This window comes from Cottoperca gobio, chromosome 8 (genome assembly GCF_900634415.1).
Source record: "Cottoperca gobio chromosome 8, fCotGob3.1, whole genome shotgun sequence".
Lineage (NCBI taxonomy): Eukaryota > Metazoa > Chordata > Actinopteri > Perciformes > Bovichtidae > Cottoperca > Cottoperca gobio.
Window position 1 is genome coordinate 14,086,146 of NC_041362.1, and position 23,464 is coordinate 14,109,609.

At 39.4% G+C, this 23,464-nt stretch overlaps 1 protein-coding gene across 1 annotated transcript in view; it reads left to right on the forward strand.

The window, feature by feature from the left end:
* cacna1ha (calcium channel, voltage-dependent, T type, alpha 1H subunit a) overlaps positions 1-23,464 on the forward strand; it is a 113,897-nt gene that overhangs the window by 47,533 nt on the left and 42,900 nt on the right. The window contains exons 2-6 of the mRNA XM_029437042.1: positions 9,663-9,774; positions 10,525-10,658; positions 11,879-11,976; positions 18,206-18,365; positions 21,640-21,952. Coding sequence (XP_029292902.1) covers positions 9,663-9,774; positions 10,525-10,658; positions 11,879-11,976; positions 18,206-18,365; positions 21,640-21,952 — 817 coding nt within the window. The remainder of the gene's footprint in view (positions 1-9,662; positions 9,775-10,524; positions 10,659-11,878; positions 11,977-18,205; positions 18,366-21,639; positions 21,953-23,464) is intronic.

Consider the following 23,464-nt stretch of genomic DNA (forward strand, 5'->3'; position numbering starts at 1 on the left):
TTTGATTATATTACTGGAGTAAATACATTTTATAATGTTTATGTTATTTCAGAAAGTAGCCTAAAACAAAGTGCACAGTTTATAACTTGTTAACGCCATCTGCTAGTTTGTGCTAGCTAGCATGTGGGATGTGGTTTGATTAAGCATGCTAACTGAGGAGTTTTAATTAATCTATTTCCATTAATTCTTTATTGTAAAACATCTATTTTATAAATGAGTTGTTCACTTTAAACCCTAGGTTTTCAGACAGCCCACATTGTTGGTTCAGTAGTATCTCTCCCCCATTAGTTAACTTGCTAGCTAGCTGGCTAGCTAACTCACATTGTACGTTTTTAACAAATGAATGAATATTTTCTTTTGCAAATTAATAGATTGCGTCTGTTTAAGATATGGTAAAAGGTTAGTTTCTATCTGCATTTGACAAAGTAAATACAACCTGAGTAGATTACCCTATATTTCCATTGTATTCCTGTTATTTCTCATAAATTCAGTTAATTCCCATGAAACGTTTCCACCTTGAATATATCTGGCATTTTGCCAAACCCTATACATTGAAGTAATCTCTGTTAACAGTGCATAGAGGTCTGGCACAGTTGCATTGATGAATCATTGTTTAGCATGGTGCAAGTAAACGGTCTATGTCGTGAGGAAACAAAGAAAGAATTGGTCAAATATCAAGTATAACTTTTGTGCCTAAAAGAAGCAGATGCTTATATTGGGTGAACAATATACAGGGTTTAATACAAACTTGTCACAAGACTTGTCACGCACATCTTGTGTTAATTTAACAGTCGTTTAAATCTAAATATGTGACCCATTTATATTTCTCACATTCACTACATTCTACATAAAGATGTGAATACAGTTGTTTTTTCTTTTCCCACGTTCTCATTTCTAATGTATCAACATTGTTACTCTGCGAGCTCCATTAAACCCCAAACCACTTTAATAATGCATTTCAGTGTTGCAGACAAGTCTGTTTGTATTTCTCCATCTCTCTATCTTTGTGTCTATGGATGTATGAATTTGCTTCCCCCCCAAGCCATCTGTCTCCACGGCAGAGTTAATTTCTACATGACTGGTCACTGATCTAAACCTCACTCATTTACAATTACTACCTCTCCTCTACCTCCGAATTCAGCGGGATGAGACAAAACAAAACAAGGCAAAACAGACAGGTTGAAATTCATCTGCTTGGCTGAGGAATTTCTCCTGACACAGGAGAGCGACAGCCAATAGGCTTCAGGCTCTGTAAATTGTGACCACTAACTGTAACTACTAATATCAGCACAGATCATTTATTTTTACACCTAGATTCCCCCATTGAAGAGGCTAGTTGTATTTTCCGTAGGGGAACAAGACTTCCTGAAAAATTTGGGACAGTCTTGAATCTCGAATACTGTCCAAGTTGTCCCAAAAATTATACTAAACCCCGAGTTAGTTATTGCCGAATCAAAAGATTAAATGCTGATCTTTGTGAAAATAATTTTAGGTTTGGCCACAGACGGGCACTGGTACCTTCATGTTTTGTTTTAGGCGTGTTATTATTGCGGCGACCCCCACTGGAGGCCACGCCCACTGTGACCACGTGACCACGCCCACCCCCAACTCTTCAAATCACACTTGTATTGTAGCGTGAACATGTGGTCGGACAATAAACTTTTCTTCATGTTGAAGCAAAAGGAAGTTCGGGAGCTGCTAACCAGACGGGACAGGCTAAACTTGTAGTTTATGGCAGAACAACGAGCACTGAGCCGTGGAGCCTATAGGGGATAAGTTCTGCTTGTGTGCTGAGACTTAACACTATAGCTCCTCTTTAACACAGATAGGAAACCCTGGGAGGAGGGGAGGAGCGGAGGGAAGATGAAAACAAAAGAGGGAGGAAGGCATAAAAGTGGAAGAAAGGATTGGAAACAGTTAAAGAGACAAAACAGCTGATAATGTGCTCTTAACCAAAGATTTTTGTTTTTGTCATTTTGTGCGCACTGCTTTGATGGGAGACAACTGGACATTTATGTGTCTGTAGTGCTTCAGTGCTCCTTTGTTGTTCACTGCGCCCTCCTTCCTCCACTCCGCTCTCTCTTTGTGCACTGGCACCAACCTGACAGCTCAACTGGAGTGGGCTTGACTCTGTGTATGCATTGTGAAGTGGGCTTGACATTGTGTGTGTGCTATGAGACCTCCAGTGGATTCATGCTTGTGCGCATCTATGTACGCCTGAGAGGTTGCGTAGCGGAATTGTTGTTGTCTTGCATCAGCAGCCGCTTGTGTCCAAATATTGCTGTGTGTGTGTGCACAATGGTAAACTGTGCTTTTCATGTCCAGTTGGAAAAGAAAGGGGAAGACCCAACCTACAAACTATGTTTCACCCGGAGTATACTCGTGTATGCAAGCACTGTGCATTTATATGTATGTGTGTGTGTGTGTGTGTGTGTGTGTGTTTGTTCACTTGTGTGTAAGTGTTATCACAGTCGCTGTAGGTGTGAGACTTTGCTATGAGAGCGTGGTACTAATTCACAGGCTCTTACAAATGCTTAATATTGCATTGCAATATGTGAGTCTTGTTTACCTTGGAAGGCTTTTATTGTTACATATTTGCACAGCAGATGGTGGAGATAAACACTGAGTCATTCACTTTCCATTATACAGTCACAAATAAATGTAATTTATGCTCCATATATCTGTCTTTTTTTATATCTTTCCATCATCCTCGACACTTTGAGTCTCCTGAACAATGTTAATTACTGTGTCTGCATGTGTATGTCTACTTTTGCAATCTGCCATCTCTTTTCATACTAATTAATTATTAATAATAATAATAATGCACAAAGTATAAAGTTAATAACTCTTGCTGCAAGACAACACAATGCTTCATTAGACATATTTTGTGCCCACTGATAGAACACTGTGGTTATATTTGAGAGGATAAGATATATTAATATAACGATAAACCATGTCAATAAAAAGTATTATAGGCAATGGTAAATTTATTAAATCTGTGACAAATAAATAAGGCTGAACTTCCTGCGTCTGCTTCACATTTCATGCCAAATTCCAGTAGATGAGTAATTAAGTCATTATAACAAGTTACTCTGCGCCATTCAAAGACAAAGAACAGGTTTATTTCTCTAAAATGTCAATTTGTTTATAAAGCATTACTAATAATGACAATATAAATGGTTTCTAGATTTGGACTGCTTGCACACCCGTGCTCCTAGTTAAAGTTTTATCCCCTAATTTAGTCAATATATCAACAGCGCAATTTGGTTAAATTTACTCTTTACCAATGGTTTGATTAAATAAACCATAAAAAATAGTGTTATTTTTTATATGACTACCTAAACTGAAACCTGGGATGATTGCGATTACAATTTACTCTTTTTCAACTTATTGTTTTTTACTGATTTGTCCTTTACAATGTCATATGCACGGTGTTTTGTACAACTAAAGAAACATTTTCCACACTGGGTGTAAATAAGTATATTTTAGTTTGGGCAAATAACCCTTCAATAATATACATTTTTTTAATTTAAGGTTTAATGTGTAAGATATGCCAGAATTTAAACTTAAAACATAAAAAAAAATTAACATCGTTGTGTGAAGAGGTAACAGTGTCAACACGTCAACATGTATTGTGTTGCAGAGATATCTACTATAATCATCAAATCAAATCAAATCTATTCATATAGCCCAATATCACAAATTATACATTTGTCTCAGTGTGCTTTTCAGACTGTACAGGTTACGACACCCTCTGTCCTTAGACCCTCGCATCGCACAAGGAAGAACTTCCTAAAAGAAACCCCATAATTAAAGGGAGAAAAATGGAAGAAACCTCAGGTAGAGCAACTGAGGAGGGATCCCTCTCCCAGGATGGACAGACGTGCAATAGATGTCGTGTGTACAGGATAAACAACATAGTACAAATACAACATTTGACAGAAATTATGTTGTGTTGAAAAAGAGAAAGTATGGAAGAATCCACGAAAATGTCAAAAAGGCTTCCCGGTGTCCAGCAGGACCAGGGCAGCAGGCGCAGCCACGATTCCTGATCCTGACGTAAACTTTATCAGTGGCAACCTGCCACATGAAAGACACAGAAACTCCGGGGATGATGCCCCAGATGCTGTGTTAGTAACATACATCTACATAAATGCATACAGATAGAGAGGGAGAAGAAGAGAGGGAGGGGAGGAGAGAGGAAGAGAAGGAGGAGAGCAGGGAGGTGACCCCCGGCAGTTCAAGCCTATAGCAGCACAACTAGGGGCTGATCCAAGGCAAACCTGTGCCAGCCCTAACTATAAGCTTTATCAAAAAGTAAAGTATTTAGCCTGCTCTTAAATGTGGAGAGGGTGTCTGCCTATAATTAGCACGCTAACTGACTAACTGTGCTCCGTCCAGTCTGTAATACCACTTACAACCCGCACCACCTCGCTTCATCCTCACAGCTGCCAGGAGGCTGTTTCACTGAGTGTATAGCTGTCGGCAGCCCCGGGAAAAGGCGTAGCTTCAGTTAGCAATTAGCTTGAGTTCAGCCACAGCACCGGGGAACTGCAGACTCCCACTGTGACTGCCGGCACTGGGGTTTGTTCTGACTGAGCTCAAATCTCTTCAGCTGCTGACTGGCGCTCCGTCTGACAGAGGCTCTGTCTGACGTAGGCGGTTGCCGAGTTCCGGCTTTGCCGACCTCTCTCCTCCCTGGTGGGCTGCTCTCCTGGCTGCACCGCCACCGGGAAGATGAGACAAATATGAGCGTCGTTTTCAAGTTTCTGCCACTTTAGATTTAGTCCAGTAAACAAACTAACGTGACATTACATGGGATACAGCCCCCGGTTAATATTAGTGCCCAGTAAACACAGATGGATAATCACAAAGTGAAGATTATAAGACAGCAGATGTTTTTTGCCCGGTTCTCAAAGTTTCAGCAGTTTCTTGCCGACTGACTGACTGACATACATTACACAGGAGTAAATATAATACACAATATAAAGAATAAATTAGAATACAATAAACATGCCAAACTACTACAACTAAAATGTGAGCATTAGAGATTGTATGGACCCAGTTTGGACATGAAATACTGCCTCCTATTACTTTGGAGCAGCTGGCTCAGAATTACACATTAAACCTTTAGCACTTGGTCAAAACAACCCAGTTTGTGCTGGGTTATGTTAACTCAGTATTACGTCTGATCTATAGTGACCCAAACTGGGTCAAAAGTGACTTTGAGTGCACATGGGGCCTTTTATATGGACAGGTCATAAATGGTATATTTAACTCCACTAGTGCTAGAGTTATGAATACCCAAGATCCCTCACGTCCAGTTTAACGCGACACTGAGACCTCGTTTGATTTGCTCAGAGTGCTGAGGCATAAATCGACCCTAACAAGTGAGACCAGGAGCATTGTGTGCCAGGCCTGGATTTGTCACTGCCAGAGGAAGAAATCCAACCAATGCACATTATATTTGATCTAGCTCATAGCAACATAGAAAAAACATAAATATACTTCTGAATTTGAGCTTGTGAGAAAAACACAAGTGGAAAAATCCCAGGATCTTTGTTGTGTACAGAAAATCATTGAGTTTGCTGAGTACGCTAAGCTCGCTTTGCAGGGACAGGCTGGCTTGACTTTGAGGACTTACACATTATTGCTTGTGTGTTTCTATGCGCGCATACATCTGTGTGTGTTTGTGTGTGGGGGAGAGCTGAAGACAGAAGAGGGCTCAGGAGGTGTTGACTGTGGAGATTAAAGAGGAATTACAGAAAGCAGAGCACAGGATGGCACAGAGCAACAAGAGGGAGAGGGAGAAACTAATTCTTTGAATATTCAAATCTCTCATTTTAATTCTGCCGCAGATTACTAAATCTTTCATCTCTGAAGGAAGGATCAACCTTACTTGGCTTGACTTATTGTATCTCTCTGTGTGTGTGTGTGTGTGTGTGTGTGTGTGTGTGTGTGTGTGTGTGTGTGTGTGTGTGTGTGTGTGTTTGTATATTGATAGACTGACACAAGGCATTTTCCTTGTGTTTGAAGATGTTTTTCTCTTTTTGTAATAATACTCACAATAACACAATTGTAGCAATGTTATCGACAATTTTTTATTGCCACTCTCCCGAAGGCACTGCAACACATGTTGTACACTGTTGTAAGGGCTAACTACATATCTAACTCATTTGTCGACAGGGTGCATACAACACAAGCAACAGCCTAATGCCTCAGAGCTGTTGTTGCTTTGGCAGAATAAAATGTAACACTCCCTGTGTGAACATGGCCTCTGGACTGGCCTGCCCCTTCAACATACTACTCATATGTGCCTGCTACCTCTCACACACTGAACCCTTTAAAATGTTCAGATGCCCATTGTTTATTTATTTCTTTCTCTCGTTCTTTTTAAAAGGTGTCTCCAGAGCATAATCAGCATTCTTTCTGCCTCCCACTGTAGCACAGCTGCTGTATACCATAGCAGTGGGAGCTTGGCGCATTGACAGAGACCATCTTTTCTAGAAATAGCGCAGACCCTGATTCCCTAATTATCAAAATATTAGTGCATCAAATTGTGAGAAACAGGAGATATGCATATAAGCAGTAGTGGAAGAAGTATTCAAAACCATACTTAAGTAAAAGTATGTAATTATGAGATAAAAGTACTGATTGTGCAGTAAAATGTTCCCTGTCAGCATTTTGCTATTATATATGATTTCTTTTGATTAATATTACAGCTGCATTAATATGTAGGTTTTACTGCACTACATGTTCAAGGTTGTGGTAATTATAACTACTTAATATAGTGTTGGGTAGTTTAATCTACAGAAATTCATCATAATAAATATGTTTGTGGCTTCGCTGTCCTGTGAGAGACAAATATCTCTAAATAATCAACCTTTCATAAAAAACAGCCCTTTTTTTTCAGCTCTGTGCTGATGCCTTTTCCAGCTGATCCATAAGGGGTTTCTAATAGTTTATTTAACTTAAGAAGTGGGAGGTGCATGGTTTTCCCTGGACAGGAAGGGGGTGGAAAAGTGTAGTCTGTGTAGTAAAGCTGTAGCGTGAGTAAATAATATTATGCTCGGATGGTCATTGCATCCCTGGATAGACATGGTTCGCATATGAAATAACATAATCCAGTTAAGCTTTAATTGATCTATTTCATATATCTTTATCTTCCCTCCCAGTGGACAGAGCCTTTTGTCAGCAGGGCGAGTAACGACGTGACATTTTGGCAGAGCGCATAGCACACTTGTCAGGTGCGGTTAAATAAGAGGTCTGACATAGGTGAGTGGTGGCAGGCAGGGCTCAGGAAATCCTCTGTCAGACATACAAATGGGCTGTCATACAGATTGTGTGTGTGTGTGTGTGTGTGTGTGGAGGGGGGGGAGCAGCAGAGGATATGCTATTTTTATATTTCATTTTTGTCCTAAAATGTAAAATGCACATTTAGGAAATTGCTAGTGGATTTGCCGCTGCAAAAATGATTGAGATATTTAACCAATTACTTTTCAAAGGGCTCTTTGCTGTTATTCCCTGTCCAGAAATAATAAAAATAATAAAATACAAGGACATAAACATTTGATGTTGGTCTCCTCCGTTTATATAATAAATACCGTCAAACCCACTTTTCCCATATCCTGACATCCAATGCTAAACCCTTGGGGCGTAGGAAGCCGTATGTATTTATATTAGAGTCCTCGTTAAAATAGTCGTTGTGCTATATCCCCCTTAGAATTTCACATGAGCCCTCATTCCCCTAAAAAGTGTGTGTGCAATACTTCCTTCCTTTTATACTGTTTAACATTATTTCTATTTAGTTTTTATTAAGATGTATTTTCGTCTACTTTTTATATTTGCAATAATGTCGCCAACATTTGTTATTCATATTTAAAAGTAATTTGATTATGCCAAATTGCACACATAACATGTTGAATTGCACTTTCAATGTGTAGTTTCATGACATGACTCAATAGACTGTGTTTAATGTCCATTACTGTTATGTGTATAGACAAAAAGTTCTATATTGTGATTGTGCGCTCTGTACTATCATCGCCTTGTGACATCTAAACAAAGTATTCAGCATATGGGACTGGAAAACCTACAGTTAGTGTAGATAAATTAAAGGTTATAGCCATTGCTATAGTAGACCAATTACCTCTTTCTCTAACAATAAAAAGTTTCAGGTCAGACTTTTTCGCTGATACAAACTTCTGTCTTGGCCCCTGATCACAGAGTCACGATTGTCCTTATGTGTGTGCAACATAAACTTAATTTCCCTGCAATGTGTATATTGTGTTTATGTGTGTTTTTTGAATCTGTATGTCTGTGTGAGTAATGAAGAAGACAGTGGTCACCATTTGTTTTCTGTTTCAGCTCCGTGCCTAATTAGAACAGTACTTCACCCTGGGAATACTTGAACACTGCAACTTTGGGGCACACACCATGTGTGTGTGTGTGTGTGTGTGTGTGTGTGTGTGTGTGTGTGAGTGTGTGTGTGTGTGTGTGTGTGTCCGCGCATGTGTTTCTGGGACAAAAGCCAAACTTAAGTAGAAAAAACAGCTGCATCAGTTCCTTTTTTTTCTAGTTTAGAAGACATGGTTTAAAGCTATTTCCTGCTCTTGTTCTCCTTGTCATTTCCCCTCCTCCAATCACTCCGTCTCTCACTCATGCTCTCTTACTATTATTTGTTTATTATTATTCTCACTATGATAAAGGGACTTTGACTCCATTGTTTTATAGATAGATTATATTTGAAGCTGTAATGTGAACAGAAATGTAACTGAAAGAAGGGAAAGAAAACCCCGCTGTTGGCGGTGCCTTCTCTTACTTACTGCTTTGTCCTAAATAGATAATCTCACTGGGAGTCCAAAAAGGATCAAGAAAGGATAACACAAGCAAAAGGAAGTCAACAAAAGATTGCTCACAAGTGCTATTTGAATCAGGTCAGAGGTGACATCTGACATTAGTCTACCCTTGAATATAGGACTCAGCATAATACTTACCATCATACTTCAGATCTTGAATTGAATTGCCACAAATGTGTAGTGCTTTACTCTTGCCATCTGTAATTCTGACAGACATCTTTTTTTCTGGAATATACTTCCTTTCATTGATCAATATTAGCAAATGATTCAACAGGATGTACAGTAGACATGGAGCCATTAGCGTGTTTATTGTGAAAAGGCCTGTAAACAGATTAACAGCCAGTCCTTTGGGTCATTATTAGACCCATTATGTGCATTAGACTCGCACAAAACTTCCTTTTGGCATCTGGTTCCAGTGTGTTGGCGGGGTGTTTGTTTGCTCACATTCTCTTATGCTTGGTCATGGTTGATCCTTCTCTGTGACTTTAGCAACATCTCTTGTATATCATATTATATCATGTGTTATGGACTGGAGCTCCCAGCTTCATTGCTTGTCTCACTCTGCAACAGGTGTGTGGACCATGTTGCTCCTGAGTGTGGTTTGCCTGCCCTAGTTGTCAGCATTGGAAGTGGTGTTACAGAAAAAGCTGTCCCCAGCCTTGATGATGAAACATTACCGTGATTTAAAAGTAGACTGAGAACAGTTTATTTGATTTTTCAAGTCCATGGCATGTCCCCTGAAATGAACAGTACTATGTATACAACAAGTTACATCCTATGTGTTTTGGCCTTAACCTCTTCCTGCACGTGGTTCGAGCACTTTTCCATGCTGGTGATCCTGCTCAACTGCGTGACTCTGGGGATGTTCCAGCCCTGTGAAGACGTCACCTGCCAGTCAGAGTGGTGCCGCATCCTACAGGTCAGGGTAACGCCTTCACTTTTAATTTTGTGTGCTTTCTCTCCATAAAAACAAATGACATAACATTCACACTATTAACCGCAGTGCTGCCTGTATGAGGCTATGCCGGGCTATGTGCATGGGAAAATATGTTGCTTACCTTAAGTGACATATTCTTCCAAGATAAGCGCACTTCACTGTAACGTCGTGTGCCAAATTCAAAAGGAACATCACATCCAAATTTAAAGTTTGTATGACACTATTGTCTATAAAATGTTTATTTTACGCTAGGGATTGCTTTCACATTCTGCTTTAAGCTGTTGTGAAGTGACAGGAAGAGTTATAACAATATTAAGTGCAATTTGTAAACAAATGGTAATGAAAAATGATTTTGTTCTTTTTATTGTCTCACTTGTCTCATTGTTTCAACTTGCTCTCACTGTTAGAGCAATGTTGATTCTTGGCGCACTGAGACATGCTCATTATATTCAAATTCAGACGTTCTTTTTGCTTTGGTAGATGTCTATTTAATTGAGACACAGCCACTACCATGCTAAGCCGGAGCTATTCCCTGCTGGGCTGAAACTAACTAATGGAGACGAGAATTTATTTTCAGAAAACCTCCACAGCTTCTTTTAAAATGTGACTCCATATTGATGAAGGAACTTAACAAGAACTTGACCTTTTTCCTGTTGTCAAGAATTTCATTTCCTCTTGGTCTTATTGTTGTAATTCTATCTGTATGCTTCTTTTTCTCACCATGTTTCTCAGGTACTGGACGACTGTATTTTTGCTTTCTTTGCTGTGGAAATGGTCATCAAGATGGTGGCCCTGGGAATTTTTGGCCCCAATTGTTACCTTGGTGACAAGTGGAACCAACTTGACTTCGTCATCGTCATGGCAGGGTTAGTGCCCCGCGATGCTTCTTGCTCTTACCCACAAATTGCTCAATTTTTTTTCTGTCATCTGCAGCTAGACAATAGCAGTCTGCTTAGAATAAAATAACACTTTGCTGAACACAAAGTAAACAATCAGACGAATGCAATCTCACACAAAGAAGCTCGCACACTTATGCACTGTTTCTCTCACAAAGGAGTAAATATGGCTACCCACAGCTCACACATGATACAGGTGCATGTGTTTATGTCTGTGGGTGTGTTTATGTATCGCTCCTCACAATATCCTGTCATTATCTAAATAGAAGTGTCCCTGAAATACGGTACGTGTGTCGTGTCTGTCTCATTCTCGTCTATGTGATATCTCACGAATGCCTCAAAGGAATTTCATTAAATCAGGCACAAAGATCCACAGGATTAACTGATTAGAATTTGGTGGTCAAAGGTTAAGGTCATGGTGACTTGTGACACGTTTTTGGCCATAATTCAAGAATTAGTATGTAAATTAATAGTGGCGTAACCATCCATCAATCTGAATCAATATATCGATTCAATGATCAACGATCCAACCTCCTGTATGTCCGAGTTGATGTATGACATCATATATCCACATCAGGTCTGCTATAGAATGCTGCAGTTGAACCATTCATTGTAAATTTAATGGCACCATACAATCAAGGAGAAAACACCAGCCCTACTTCAGAGATAAAATGTATATATATTTACCAATCTAAGCAGCCTCAAAATGCACCTATCGGTAACCAAGACCTATAATTTTGAGGCTGGAGGATACATTGGGCACTCCCAGCCTGGAGGCCGAGGACACTATATAGGTTGAGGCGAGGGCAGGACTCAATCGGCAGCAGACATTCCTTTAAATACTCCCATGCTCCAAGCCAGTATGACCACACACTCCTCACACAGCAGGCACAATCACAGGACAGAGAACAAGAAACTAACACAATTAAGACCATAACTGTGTCTCTCTGCCTTACTTGTCACATTCATGATGTTTGGGTGCTGCAATGTAGACTATACAGACGGAAAAATAGCTTTTGACTCTATGTGATTAAATGTCATATGTACACTAATTATGTGGGTAGCTGCCATTATAAGCATTCTTGTATTTCTGGTTTTCTTGTTGTTGCTTTGAGTCGATATATCTGTGCGTATGAGTAAAGAACATGAAGTAAAACTCTCTTCCTGCCTTTCTCTGACTGCTTCTTCAGGGTGATGGAGTATTCTCTGGATGGCCATAATGCCAGTCTGTCAGCCATCCGTACCGTCCGAGTGCTCAGGCCATTGCGGGCCATCAACAGAGTACCAAGTAAGTCCATGTTTGAACCTTTGAACCTTTTTGGTAAATATTGCTGAACTTGCTTGCCAAAGCCCTGACTGTTCTTTACCGAGGCATCTATGAATGAATTTAGCTTGTAGGACATTAAAGAAAGTCCACGTCACGGTTTGAAAAGGAGGATAAAAGCATTTGCATATATTGCCTACACCAGGGGTGTCCACACTTTTTCGGCTTGTGAGCTACTTTTAAAATGACCAGGTCAAAATGTATTAACCTGTATTAAAAAATGCTAAAGAAATGTATCAATATGCAGTATGTACTGAATATACTTTAAATATACAATATATGTTCGCGTACCTTGCTACACTGCATGAACCCTTATTTCACAATACAATTCAATACATTTCTGGTCATTACCTTACTCTGATGACTTGCACTCAATAGAGTCAGCCAGGTTTGCATAACTGCAGGTAGCCAGCCTCCAGCAGACTTCCAGATGATCATCAGTCATGGTGGATCGGTACTTGGACTTGATAATCTTCATGTGGGAAAAGGCTGACTCGCATAAATAAGTAGAGCCAAATAATGCAGTCAAGGAGCGAGCACATATCCTCATGTTTGGGTACTTTTCCTCTGTGAGTAAGTTTCAAAACCGTCCATGAGCACTGGACTTCAGCTGAATGTCAGCCCGTCAGCATCTCATCCTCCACTGCAGATGACTTCAGGTTAAATAGTTTGGCAATTTTTGATGCGAGTGAATCAACTTCAATATCTTCCCTAAATGGGTAGCACGTAAATGTAGCAATTGGCTCGAGTAAAGTAAAGTCTTGAAACTGTATATTTATTAAATATGGTGGACAATTTGACAAACAATTGCTTTTAACGACACCACAAAGAACAAAAGGAGGGCTCTTAACACAAGAGCAAATAAGGCATACAAGCCAAACTAACAAAACAAACTCGGTAAAAACTTGACAACAAAAGAATACATAAAACAGCGCCGGGGCACCCTAACGTGCAATTTATGAATATTTTACTTTTCACTATCCTACACAAAACGCCCTAAGGTAAATGCATTTCCCCTATGATCACTGTGATGCTATGCTATGTAAAGTTAGTCACCTGCATTGAGCGCTACGAAAGCAAAACAACATAAGGGAAAAATATATATATTTTAGTGTCTGTATTCTCACTACTTAACAGTAAATTGGCCGATGATCCAGGACTTGATGTTTGCTTTCATCTCACTTCCAGAAGTTGTACTGTGCCAGTGCTGAGTGAGAACTTGCACGTAGTTTGTCATTTTCCTAAAAGCTCTGTGACAGAAGTGGCAATGAATCTACAGCAAAAGAGGATCACTAGACAATGGTGTCATAACAACGTACAAGATTATTAACCAGAATACATTAGGCAGGAAGCCAAGCTGTTTTTTCAGTTTCAGGCTGCCACTATCGGTAGCCATGTTGTTACCGATACACCTCTCTTAAAAACAGGTTCCTACACTGGGTTTTAAACCTTTCTTTCTTTATTTCTTGTTGTACACACAGCTGTGTCCATCTGCTGTCAATCTGTTTAGTATTTTTACAGCTTAAACAGATTTTTACTGTTCATTAAACACAATTTATAAAACAATCCTGTTGTCAGGATTATAGATGCAGCAAGCTAAAAGACTCTTGATGACCCCACTTCCCCAGATAAAGCCTGTTGTTAGCATGTTTATTTCTTGTTGTACACACAGCTGTGTCCATCTGCTGTCAATCTGTTTAGTATTTTTACAGCTTAAACAGATTTTTACTGTTCATTAAACACAATTTATAAAACAATCCTGTTGTCAGGATTATAGATGCAGCAAGCTAAAAGACTCTTGATGACCCCACTTCCCCAGATAAAGCCTGTTGTTAGCATGCGACACAGTATGACCCGAGATTCTCCCACGTAAATGATGACGTTAAATGTTTGTACAAGTAAGTGCGCATGTGTTTCAGTTTGTGTGTGGTTGCTTTGGGCACTGCAGACAGACCAAATACAATCGTAAAGCCTGGCAGGTTGTCTGTTTCTCTCCAGCCATGATCACAGTCTCACTCACAGGAACACACACACATTCACTGTGTTGTTCTACCTCTGCGAGGACTGAAGATGTAACCTCATTGCTAAGCTAACAGTAGCCCAGAGGAACATCTTTAGAGCCATGGACAAGGTGAAGTGAAACTTGTATTATTTATTGTAACAAGTTTTCAGTTGCTCCCTGAAGGCTCTGACACATGGAGGTAGACGGGGAGAAGAAAGGAGGGATAGACTTACAATGAGAGGTATTTCTTGTGGCTGGAAACTCAAGGTCAGTGCAGATACAAAAAAGACACAAACATAGCCCAAAGCCCTCGGATTCATATACTCACCCGGAGGATGTTTAACACTAGCTTACCTCATTTTCTCTCTCTCTTTTAGACTCTAATCTTTTGTTTTCTTTTTCATCTGAAATGTGATCAGTGATGGAGTGTTTCTGGGAGCGAGCCAGCAGGGCTCACAGCCAGACTAAAGTTTTTCTCTCCCGACTTACCGTCTGTTTGCCTCTAACCAATCTGCAATCACTCCGTCTCTCTGTTTGTCTTTCTGCCTAAATGGATGGGAAGTATTCATCGTTAGACAGATGTTAAATGTGTTTTTGTGCTGTAGCCTAGATACAATGAGCAGAACTCTCTGGGCCCCACGACAATTACCTTGTGAGCAAAAACTACAGCTCCCATGAAGAAGAAAAAAGTGCAGCAGCAGTTACTTACGCAATTCTAATTTGTTTTTATCCATATCCATAAAACTCATCAACACTCTCTTCTAATTTCCTTTTCTTCTGATTTCCATCTGTAATCTGTTGTCTAACAACTTCTACAGAATCCACCCCTCTCTGTTCTGCTGTTATTACAGACATTTCTAAACTAGCCGCGACCCCTCGACTCGCTGACATACTCGCCTCTTCTGTCAATTCATGACATTAAACCATTAAACATCTAGGGCTTATGGGAAATGTTGTTTTTAAAGGTGGACATTGCTGAGGCCTGAGGGTAATCTAACAGTTAGAAACATGTGTAATCTAACACTGGTGACTGTTAGGCATTGTGTAGTTTCCTGTCTGTGTTTGGTTGTGTTGTCATAGTTTGATGGTAGATTCTTTAAGTACTGGATAAAAAATGTTTTACGACTTCTCTATATTGATTGATGTTATGTCCACAAAGGTCCATATAACCCAGCTAACGCTTCATTTAGTCACCACTATGCTCATTTCACATTATAAATATTTTTCAGAAAACCAGAACCCGACTGTTCTGAATAATTATTTATTTCACATCATTCCTTTATTTATTTGTTTATTATTATCTGCTTCTTCATCACAGATGATATCACACATTGCACATGTTTTACCATAACTGAAATGCATGGACAGTGTGGTTGGAAAATGATTGTGGAAAGCTATTTGTTCATCATAGTCATTTGCCTGTCTACCGATGACAGAGATTCACATTAACATATTCCTCCCAGATCTAATCTAAGAAGCAATTTGAAGCCTTTATTAAAAAAAACCTTCTCAAAGATTAACGCCCAAATCCACAATCCTGCTTGTTTCCTCACCATATCAAAGGGAAAAAAACCATAACATTTTGACACATTTTAGGATTTTCAAATTATTCCATATCCAGGCTTTAGAAATAATTGATCCCTGTGGCATGACTTTCTGTACAGTTGCCGTTCTCTGTTTCAAATGCTCTCATCGAGTCCAGACCATTAGATTGCATTAGTTTAATTAATCCTACCAGAGTGCATTGTAACTCTGCGAGTGAACGCAATGTCAATCTGGTTTTAAATCTTTTGCATTTTCTAACCCTGTCTGTATTGTTCTAAGAAATGACATTCAGTGTATAGCTGAATCACATCTCCGCACCAACAATGGTGTATAGAGAAACCATTATTATTCTGCTTAGGGGGATGTCAATGCTGTGAGATGTTTGTGTTTGAGCAGATTTTACACGGATGCCTCAAGAGTACGGCATCTGTGCACTGTGCACTCAGTGTGTGCATGTGTACTTTTCCATGTGTTTTATTCACACAAGCAATACTCTCGTGTCTCCAGAGTATTGCTGTCTACCTCAAGCATGCACAAAGACATACTCTTTTTTTCAGTTTTATGATGAGAAATATCATCAGAGTGTGCGTAAGGTTTTCTCAGTTTGCCCCCTTTGCGTGACCTCTATTTTGGGGGAAATGGGAAACGGAGAATAGCCGGTTGACAGACATAAACAGTAAGTTATGGTAAAAGTGTTAGATATAAGTCAGAACACAAGATCATACGAGACAGAATGGTGATGAGACAATGATTTAAACTGGGCATTTAATCAATGTTCTGGTTTTGTGTTTGTACCACATTTCATTAGAGCAATGGTCTGACGGATTGACCCTCACCTGCCTGGCTGTCACATATTTCACAAAAACACATTATCTCACATGCTACTGTAGATCTGCAGCTGGTTTTATTAGTAAATCTTTAAGGAAGGATGGATGAATGATGGATACATTTAGAGTATAGTTTTTCTTATGTTTCCCTATCCCATATTGTGAAGACTACACGAAAAACCCATTTTAGGTGATTTCATGTTTTGCTACTAGAAAGTATGTTCTGGAAAGCAACTGTGTGGCTTATGAGTGTACGTCGAAGCACACGAGAAAAAACTAGGGCTGTTGAATTAGCGCGTTAATTTCGATTAATTAATCACAGAAAGAATTACGCAACAAAAACATTTACGCAGATTAATTGTGCTCTTAGATGCCCCCCCCCCCCCCATCACTTGGCCCAGTGAACGGATGTTTACATTTAATAAACTCCCGGATGTAACTGTTGATGCTCCGCTCTGTGAGATTCCTGCTGCAAAAAATGTTCGAACCATCGGAGAACTTCAGGCTGAAATATATATATATATATACCACCTCAACGCAAAGCACTTAGCAGCTAGCTCGGAGCTAGCTAGCACCGCCACTGATGCTAAAGTGAGCGACCCGTCTCGTCATCTCTCGATCAGGCGTTCAGACGCAGAATGAGGCGGTCTACCTGAGACACATTAACAACTCCATCAGGAAATGTATTGCAACAGACTGCAGGTGGTAGAGGACAGGGGGCTAACTGAGGCTTTACACATGGCTTCATATGACACAACTATTAAACCGCCACAACATATTGTTTATTATGCAATGAAAGATGTTATGCTTTATGTCAAACTGTTGGTCTGTGTTGTCTAAGATAATTGTGGCATACAAGATATTGGAGGAATAGTATTGAAATAAAAGACATGTTGACCAGTTTATAATGCTACTCATTGATTCACTCATCTTCCAAAAACCATTTGAATATTTTGAAATGCTTCTCACAGCAAATATTGATATATGCGATTCATTTAGATTAATTAATCACAAAGCTTGTAATTAATTAGATAAATGTTTTTAATCGCTTAACAGCCCTAGAAAAAAAATAAAACATGAACAACTAATGATACTTTATAATATTATGAGTTATGAGTATTATGTTTTCCCTCCGACTTAGTGGACATTAATACAAATGCTAATAGTAATATTAGTGCAGTGAAGGCCCATCCAGATAATTAAGCTTTTTAGTTTTTTGTTTTTCACGTGTCACTAAATGATAATGGATTTAGGGAAACATTTCTCATGCAGAGGCACAGCACAAACAGCCAGGACATTAGATTTTGGCGACTTAAGGAGATTTCAGTTTGAGTATCATTGCCACTGTCCAAATTAGCAGTGCAACTATAAAAAATTGCCATACTGTAAGTGTGGTCATTGTGACAAGGCTGTGATATATATATATATATATATATATATATATATGTATATGTATATGTATGTATGTATATGTATGTATATATATACGTGTGAAAGGAGACAGAACACATTGTGAGGGACCTCAGGCACTAGATCCCCAACTCTGCTGACGCTAAACACATCTGACAGCTGGAGATGGATGCTGAACGCGTGTGGTTAGATAATACTAGCTGTGAGTTCAAATCCCAAAGGATGAAATAATGTCAAACTGTCAGTTTCAATATCGTCATAACTCGTAATTATGTTGGCTGTGGGCGTGAAGTTGTGGGTTCCAAGATCACAAGATCAATAGAGGTTGTCAGGGTGTGGGATAACCAGAGGGCTGCTGCACCACATGCAAATCTGATAACATCTTTACTTTTTGTGTCTCACTATTTAGGTATGAGGATCTTGGTGACACTGCTGTTGGACACCCTGCCCATGCTGGGAAACGTCCTTCTCCTCTGCTTCTTTGTCTTTTTCATCTTTGGCATCGTGGGAGTCCAGCTGTGGGCGGGGCTACTGCGCAACCGCTGCTTCCTGGGAGAAGACATCAGGACGTAAGAACATTTGAACTTGTGATACAGTATATGTGTTTCCTAATTTTCTTCCAGACTGAAAGTAGCACAAGTGGTCCCAGCAAATAGCCTCCTCATGACCATGGTCTAATCTAGATTAGATTTAACGGAAGAAGCACTTTGGTGAGAGTGAGAATTAGTATAGACAAAGCAGAGATGAGTGAAAATACAAACTCCCTCAGTAGACTTAGAAGTTGCAAACAATTTTTAATTTCGTCCTAACAGAAAAGGTACATAGACACTTCTTTGCAGGTGCTGTTCTCCACATCCATATGGTGACCTGCACTGCCGCCAGCATGCACACATGGACTCTTCAAACACGCTCAGATCACTTAACTCAAACATGATCTTTCTTTATTTCTCTCTCTCTTTCTGCCCTTTCCCCCTCTCCTACTGTTAACATCGTTGTTCTTTTTCCTCATCCTGCTTCTTTCATTTTCTCTCTCTTGAGTTGTGTGGCGTTGTCGTATGGTATATCAGTCAGCTGTTGCCTGTAGCAAAAAAATAGAGAAATTGCAACTTGTTAGAGTACACAACTGCATCGCGCCCTCAAGATGCAAACCACCGTATGACCTCACGTACATGCAAAGAGAGAAAGGGAAGGACAGAGAAAGAAATGTGGATGTGGAATGAGATTAGACTGTAGTGTCAGCCCCATGTTAGTTATTATGTGTCCAATGAACTTGCATTCATTGTCTAAATGTCATTTAGAGCCGTCCAATGCACCAGTTCTAAAGTCCTACGTGAAAAGAGAAAACTTCACTTTGCAGATGATGTTGTTTTCATGTTTTTAAGATGGTTGTAAAGTAAAGCTTGAATATATCCCAAGAAGAAAAAAACTAATATTATAATATTCCAGATAATGCCCTTGTCCCTAGAAAAAAACTAAACACTTTCACTACCTTGGAGGTAGAATCAACATAAAAGCAAATTACTAAACAGAAAACCTTTTCAAACTCAGGAATTAAGTGATAAAAGTCCCAAATCTGAGTGGAAAAAATAGACTGACCCAAAACATTACAGACACTTAACAACTTTGATAAGGTGCAGACTCGGGAAAGCTGCATTTCCTTCTACACTGCACACTTTATGAAAAATATTAAACACACCTGTGCTCCCAGATATATCTTGTCTTTTGATAAATAAGATAGAATACCTCTTCTGAGAAAAGAGCAACAGACAAACAAACACTATTTCCCAAACGACACACACAGGGTTAGCGTTACCACATGCACAGACAAAAAACAAAAAAAAGATCAGTCACCAATTTAGCTGTGGGGATTGAAATAATGCAAAAGAGAAACTGCTTCAATGTCCACAACCGCAGGAGGCCAACAATGTCACTTAGGTATCCTTGAACTAATTCTGTTTTGATGTAATGGCACACATTGTACCAGTGTTAATGTTGCTGTATCCTTCCTGTGTGTAAGAGAGAAAGACAGAAAGAGGACAGCGGCTTAATATTTCATAACCAAGGCTGCTGTGTTCTCTCTCTCAGAACAAATGGTTGTCTCGCCTCCAGTACAATATAAATCCTGACTATCAGTATTGAAGTACGTTTACTCAAGTACTTGTTAAATACTATTTTGAGCTGCGTGTACTTTCATGAAGCATTTCCATTGCATGCTATTGTATACTTCTAAACCACTGCAGTACATTTTAGAGGGGAATATTGTCCTTTTTACTTCAAAGCATTTACTTGATAACGTGAGTGACTTTACAGATTCTGATGTGTAATACTAAATGTATTTAGTAAATGATGATGTATTATTATTATAGATTAAGATAAGACCTTATCCCTAAAAGGAAATTAACAAGCTACGCAGCAGCATGAAGTCATTAAAATCCGCCCCACCTTCACGATCTACAACATTAAAGTAGCGTACACAGTAATTAGACAGTACGGCAACAGAGAAGCAGGTTACAGGGGACAAACAGAACAGGAATGGAGTCGATCAATAGACAATCCTTCCTCGAACTGCTCCCTCCCCACCAGTACTTAAAGAGTGAATGTCACTCCGTAAAAAAGGCACATTGTGGAGGGCTCTCCACTTTAAAGGGGAGAGGATATCTGAGCAGGTAAACTGTGGGATGCACTTAGCTGTTTCCTGCTAATGGTAGAAAATGATGTCACCATGGATACTAATATTATGCCTTGCTGGCTAAGCTTTTGAGCTCATACATGCTGTTTAGTTTAAAATGCAAAATACCTTCAAAATAATGAGCATGTTTTATTAAATAGGTGATTTTCTCTTTTTGAATGAGGTGTGCAAACTGTATGTGCAACCAGAATTATTTAAGGGACAAAGTGATGGTTATACTGCACTTCCTACATATTCTATGATATTTGTCTGAACCCAACAAGAGAACACAATTATATTTGACTAAGTAGCAAAGTAGATATTCTCCATTTTTGGCTGGAGCTGCAGAAGCTACTTCATTTAACATTCTCTGCTGTATTGATTGCAGCAGCTGTAGTTTCATTGTTGAGCTACGAAGCAATTATAAGACACAAGGTTCATCTTCCCCATTATTCTGTTGTTCAGAGGAGTAAGAGTGTAAATCACTGATTGAGATGCTGTGGAAGAAGAGAACACACAGTCTAAGTGTACACAGTGTGAAAACAGCGTGGGAGTAGTAGTCGGTCGTTGTCGCCGGAGGTGTTTTGTCCAAAGATAAGATAACATCTGTGATTGGATGTGTGCCATTTAAGAAAAACTCAATGATATAGGCACTCTCATTGAGTGATTACACTGTTTGCTAACATCTAATGCAGGTTTCTATGTAGGAGCACACCGTAACAAGTATAAAATAGAATAATCTGATCCTGCTCTTTGGTGAATGCCACAAAAGACATTAAAAAGTGTTCTCAGTGCAATAAATGTTTTTTGTAATTTTCTGCGAAAGCAAAAGGATTATTATCTGCCGCAGTCAATGTCCTGGGGAGGATTTATGTATTTCTTTTTTTCTATACAAGCACTTTTAAACCTTTAGACAATGACAAACCCATCATTGAATGATTACGAATCAGTATTTGATTTAAGAATAAATCTTTTCCTATTTCTAATCACAAATGAAACATTCTGCGTCTTCTATTTTCCTTACATTACTCTGTTCTCAGCGTATCTACAGGATTAATAATATACTATAGAAAATGTGCAACAACAACAAGTTTGATTGATCTAAAAGCTAAATGTATCCATAATTAATATCCTGTAACATAGCCATTTGTTTTTGTTATTCTTTTTCCATCCAGAATGTACAACTTGTCCATGAGTCCCTACTACATGTCCGAGGAGGGTGAAGACAGCCCATTTATCTGCTCGGCTCCCCGCGAGAACGGGATGCTGCGCTGCCACAGTTTGCCGAACCAAACAGAGGGCGAGGCCGAGTGCTCATTGGCCGCTCCCCACCAAAGTTCAGCTCTGATCGGAATGGGCGGGGCCAGTGTTAACGGCTGTGTTAACTGGAACCAGTACTATAATGAGTGTCGCCCCGGAGACCTCAACCCTCACAAGGGAGCTGTCAACTTTGACAATATCGGCTATGCTTGGATAGCCATATTCCAGGTAAGAAGGAGTGAGTGTGCAGATATGGAAAATCATGGAGCACAAACTGTGTATTATTATTAACAAGTATTTGTGGTAGATTATATTTGAAAGAGTACCTTAACACCAGGGAGAAAAGCAATGTTTTTGTGTCCCTGCTGGTTGAAAGTTTCAAGCCTATTTCACCAAACCACATGCAGCAGAAATGTGTTGCACCTGTAACAAGCCCCAACAGTGTTGTCATGGGCTCCTGGAGTACACCTCAACAAAGTTAAAATATTTTACCATGGTGTTAAGTTGCTCTTGAATATATCAGTTTTGTATTTTGTAAGTTTAATTCATCATTACGTCAGCATAGACGCTGTAGCTTGGCTAACCTGAATTATTTTCTTTTTTTTACTTACCATGTTAAACTGTAAATTCTCTTCCTCACAAAAAAAAAAGCATTACGCTCACAATTAGACTTTTTCCAGAGAGCTACATTTGGTTCCATTCATGCAGAAAGTTGTGCAAAATAAGGTAACTCTTAATAGAAAGCGTAGTTTGCCAGCCTTGTTTTTAGCGTGACAAAATATGCCTGGCTGGATTGTGAGGTTATATATGGCAAGCCAGTTAAAATGCTAATCTGTTGCACACACAAAATCAATCATCAGTCAAGAACAACACAGAATTAACTAGTTTTTTTTCAGGTGTGTTGAAAAAAAGTCATCCTTTTTAGAAGTTCCTTCCATTCAGGCCATCAGAGGGCATATATCATGACCTGAAAGCCATTTCCCCTTTACATGCTGGTTGTATAAAGTTATTTTGTTCATCTTGTTGATTCCAGCTCCCCTGCGAGACCGTGGAAGGCTTTTTCTTATCACAGTCTTTTTGCTAACACTGTCTGTACTGTTGTGATAGGAGTTCCCGTCTAATAGAGCGGTCCAGCACACACAGATAGATCTGTCTCTGTGTCTAATACACACACACACACACACACACACACACACACACACACACACACACACACACACACACACACACACACACACTGACGTACTAATCCCTGTTAGGTACTCACAATTTCCAGTTTGTGTGTGTGTGTTTGGTCTCAACTCGCAGTTAGAGGCTTTAAAGATCAGATTTGTTGATTTTCTTTGTGATGGTTTAGCGAGCATCACTTTGAGTCTTAGATGAGATTTTTTTTTTGCCCAGGTATTTGATGTGTGTATGTGCATTTTAGGATCAGTAGTAAGTGTTAAAGTGGTAGATGGAAAAGATTGCAAAAGTAGTACGCATTAGTTGCCAGATACCGATCCGTCTCTGTGGTGAGGAGATGCTGCTAGCGGCACACTCCAGTGTAGTGGTGTAGGAGGACTAGCAGTAGTTTGTATCGTCTGGTTCTTATGGTCTGTGTGTTTTAGGATATATATATAAAATATCTACTGTATATTGCATGTCAATTCTAATGCATACAGCATTAAGTTGCAATAGACACACTGTGCAATAGACACAGTGAGCAAAAGAGAGCGAGAATGAAATAAAAGTGATCGG